Source organism: Helobdella robusta, assembly GCF_000326865.2.
Source record: "Helobdella robusta unplaced genomic scaffold HELROscaffold_70, whole genome shotgun sequence".
Lineage (NCBI taxonomy): Eukaryota > Metazoa > Annelida > Clitellata > Rhynchobdellida > Glossiphoniidae > Helobdella > Helobdella robusta.
Window position 1 is genome coordinate 371,040 of NW_008705399.1, and position 4,757 is coordinate 375,796.

At 35.2% G+C, this 4,757-nt stretch overlaps 1 protein-coding gene across 1 annotated transcript in view; it reads right to left on the reverse strand.

Moving 5' to 3' along the window:
* Positions 1 to 2,850: 2,850 nt before the first annotated feature.
* Positions 2,851 to 4,757, reverse strand: part of HELRODRAFT_181360 (hypothetical protein) — a gene marked incomplete at both ends in the record, with an annotated part of 4,020 nt that continues 2,113 nt past the window's right edge. Inside the window, 3 exons of the mRNA XM_009031172.1 lie at positions 2,851 to 3,390; positions 3,574 to 3,654; positions 4,065 to 4,235. Coding sequence (XP_009029420.1) covers positions 2,851 to 3,390; positions 3,574 to 3,654; positions 4,065 to 4,235 — 792 coding nt within the window. The remainder of the gene's footprint in view (positions 3,391 to 3,573; positions 3,655 to 4,064; positions 4,236 to 4,757) is intronic.

Here is a 4,757-nt window from a genome sequence, read left to right on the forward strand (position 1 = left end):
ACATACATACATACATACATACATACATACATACATACATACATACATACAAACATACATACATACATACATACATACATACATACATACATACATACATACATATATATACACCTACATACCAAAACAAATCCATACAGACACACATACATACAAACATAAACACAAACATGTATACATATACATATACATACACACATACATTAATTCATACATACATACGTACATACACATATACATATACAAACAAACAAGTAAGTATTCTTGATAACGGCGGAGATTGGAAGGTCATGGAAGACTTGGAGGGCATGGGGAACTACCCATCGTTCATAAAGGATACAGGAGCGAGACCCGACGGGGTAGAACAGTCTGTTTCAGCAGATACTGTTATTCTAGTCGAACTGACTCTACCGTATGAGGCTAATATAGCAGCAAGTTACGCTGTGAAAACAACCAAGTATGAAGAGCTTGTTAGTGAGATAGGGTGTTTGGTGTTTGAGGTGTTTGTTGTACGCAGTTGAGGTCGGTGCAAGAGGTGTTGTTGGTTTGTTCAGTGTACAACTTTTTGAAGGGTTTGGGTTTGGCGGGTAAAAGACGATCGAGTTGTATGAAGAACATAGGACATACAGCCGAGCGAGCGTCTTACTGGATATGGTTATGTAAGTTGAAAAAGGAATGCAAGTTTAAATAGTTAAGAGACGAGCTTGTGTGAACATAAGGTTTCCAATTACTCAACACTCCCAGATTCGGCTTAGCATGTTACTTGGCTCGTCGATATAACTCACACCGTGATGTGTTTAGATGTCAACTGCCTGGCACACCTACACTATTTTTCATTATAAAAAGAAGTGATTTCAAAGCGAGGCAAACTGTTTGTTCAGTAGGAGACATCCAACTGATTTCTGGATGTGGCCCTGTTTCTCGAGAGTGTCAGGAAGTTAAAGGGCCAAAACACTCGCTGACGGAAACTCTTCCTCTGAAGACTCTTGCTGAGTTTCTACTTACGTACATGTATACATACATTTATACATACACACACATACATACACACATACAAACAAACATACATAAAAACATACATACAGACATACAAACATAAAAATATACAAAACTAACGCGCAAATTTCCCTGATTTTGCGCTCAGCGCGGGGTGTTAGGCCATGTAATAACGTATAATTACTAGGACGCATAATTATAATAATATTAACTATTATTTATTATTATAAATAATTAATAATAATAACAAAATGATCGATTGACTACCAGATAACAAATACAACTACATTCGTCTTTTAAAATAATAATAATAATAAAATAATATTAATCAATTTATTATTATAACTATTTAATAAATGACGGAAAGAAATAAGAAAGCGAACTATATGTCAAAGACCACGAAGTAATAATAATAATAATAATAATAATTTTTGGTAAAACACTAAATAACTTCTCTTATATATATATATATATATATATATATATATATATATATATATATATATATATATATATATATATTACAATGAAACCTTTATTATTATTTATTCGTCATCTTCTTATTTTTATTGATTCCATTTTTTTTCTCACACTATACACACTTACACACACACACACACACAAACACACATACGCACGCATGTGCACACACAAACAAACACACACACACATAAATGCACGCACACACGCAGGCCCGCACATTAAACTAACAAATTACGGTCGGACCTCGATATAACGAATTTGATGGTTCCAGGAAAAAAATTCGTTATATAGAGATTTTTTCCAAATAGAAGTTCGCTATAAGGAGGTCCGACTGAATGTGTGGGCAAACAGGCAAAAGAAATCTCTGTTTGTATTCGAGCCTGGTATAAGGGAGCCAGCAAGCTCTTTTAATCTTACAGTCTTATTGTCGTAACAATAATTACAAATTACCTATTTGTATATATGTATGTGTGTGTGTATGTATGTTTGTATGTATGTATGTATATATATATATGTATGTATGTGTGTGTGTGTGTATATCTATATGTATCACATTATAAATCATAATATAAAATTATCATTTGGTTAATTAATTATTCAATTAAAATTATCCCTGAATTTATTGTAGGCATTAAACAGATGAGCTAAAATTGAAAAATTATTTATAACATCAATATTAATAATAATAATAATAATAATAAATATTATGTTGTTATTATTGTTATAAAAATAAAAATAATAATAGAGAGAGGGCGTTCATCATGTCATAATTGAAGTGACGAAATAAAAGCAACATAAACAACATGTAGATGACGAGAATGATGATGATGATGATGATGATGATGATGATGACGATGACGATGATGATGATGACGACGACGATTAGGTTATGAACATCATGATCATTATCAGCATCATCATTATTATCATCATCATCATCGTCGTCGTCGTCCTAGTTGTTGCCGACAACGAAAATGATAATAATGATGATGATCTGATGATATCATTCTTCATCTCATGATATCCTTGTTAATGATACTAATAATGATGACGATGACGTCATGTATCATCGTCATCTTCTTCTTCTTCCTCCTCCTCTTCCTCTTCCTTTCCCTTCATCACTGTTGTTGTTGTTGTTGTTGTTGATGTTGTCGCTACCTTCGATGCTATAGACCTTATGCGGTTTTGAGCGCTCTGTAATTTAGGTTAATAATTTTTAGTTTTATTTTGAGAGATAGAGAGAGAGAAAGAGAAAATAGAATGAATAGAAGTAAGAAAGAAAAAGAAAATTATGGAAAGAAAGAGAGAGAGAGAGAGAGAGAGAGAGAGAGAGAGAAAGAGAGAGAAAGAGTCATATAACCACAGCCAATATTAACAACAATAACCCAACAAAACTATTGATACGACCTGTGTCGAAATAAAGTTGCCGAAAATTTCCACAAGTACTAATTCTTCAAGTCTTTGTCGTTGTTGTTGTTGCTGCTGCTGCTGCTGTTGATAGTGTTGTCGCTGCTGCTGTAGGATCATTTCTTGCTGCTGTGGCAAACATTGTGGTAGCTGCTGGGGCTCTAGGGGTAACTGCTGAAATTGGCTCTGAAATTGTTTAGAAAATTGTGGATGTTGTTGTTGCTGTTGTTGTTGTTGCAAAGTTAGTCGTTGTTGCTGCGGTGAGATTTGTTGTTGCGGCGGCGAGATTTGTTGCTGTTGTTGTTGTTGTTCGCGGCTAGCATCAACAGCCAAACGAATCATGGCCCCAGTCAATCGTTGGATCTCCCGCACGCACTTCCCCCCCTTGCCGACCACCCGACCAGCAGCCGACCGTGGTATGGTGATGATAGTTCGCAATCTCACTTCACCATCACTTCCACCAAAGCCTTCTTGCTTCATCTTCTCGAAGATGTAGTAGCTGGCCTGTGTTGTTGTTGTTGTGGTTGTTGTTGTGGTTGTTGTTGTTGATGTTGTTGTGGTTGTTGTTGTTGTCGTTGTTGTTGTGGGGGCGATTTCGTTGTTGTCATCATAATCATTGCTAATGTCATCAGCATCAGCAGGAGTACCATCATCACCACCATCATCACCATCATCATCATCACAAACCCGCCAACAAGAGTCTGGGGTCCCTTTGACGGTGGCAATTCTTTCGTCGGCAGGCGTCTGCTCATCTCGGCGGGCCTCCACCTTTATCATTATTATTATTATTATCGTTATTATTATTATTATTATTATTATTTATTATTCCATTTGGATTTTGTTTTTCGGTAAATAAAAGAATGTTCCCATTATTATTATCATTATTATTATTTATTATTATTATTATCATCATTATTTAATAATAATAATAATAATATTATTATTATTATTTGTACTATTACTGTTGTGGTTGTTTTTATTGTTGTTGTGCAAATGAGGACCCGGGTTTCCATGCCCTTCTCCATGATTAAGTGGGCAAAAGTCTCGATGACGTCAATTAATAAACAAACAAACAAACAAATAAATATAAAAACAAACAAACGAACGAACGAAAGAACAAACAGACGAACGAACCAAAAACAAATAACTAAATAAATAAACTAGTGAAAAAGTCTAACTGTGACAAGGGCATTAGAGTCCCGAATAATCCGCTTAATGTTGGCTCCAGCCGCCCCTATTATAGCCCCCACTGCAAAATTTGGGATCCCGATGTGACAGATGCTATGTGGTTGTTGTTGTGTGGGCTGTCGTTGCTGCGATGTTGATGGCATCAATTGTTGTTGTTGCTGCTGTGTGTTGTTTCGATTTCGTTGTTGTTGTTGTTGTTGAAGGCGAGAAGTTGTTGCTGCTGCTGTTGCTGTTGTTGCTGCTGCTGCTGCTGTAATCTTTTGGAACTTTTGAAAAAATCATTTGTGAAAATAATTTTGTCATATGTATCTATTCATATTTAAGATATCCGTAATAAGGAACATAACAACAACAACAAAAACAACAACAATGACAACAATGACAACAACAAAAACATTGACAACAATGACAACAACAACAACAATGACAACAACAACAATGACAACAACAAAAACAACAACTATGCCATCATGAAACTTACACTAGTTGAAATAGCTGTGACCGTTGTTGTTGTTGATGTTGTTGATGTTATTGATGTTGTTGTTGTTGATGTTGTTGTTGTTGTTGATGTTGTTGTTGATGTTGTGGCACTTATTCGCGGTTGAAAACGTCCGAAAGTTGTGGCGACTGGAGCTGCAGTCTGAATGGTTAATTTTTTGTTTGTTTATTTGTTTGTACATTTT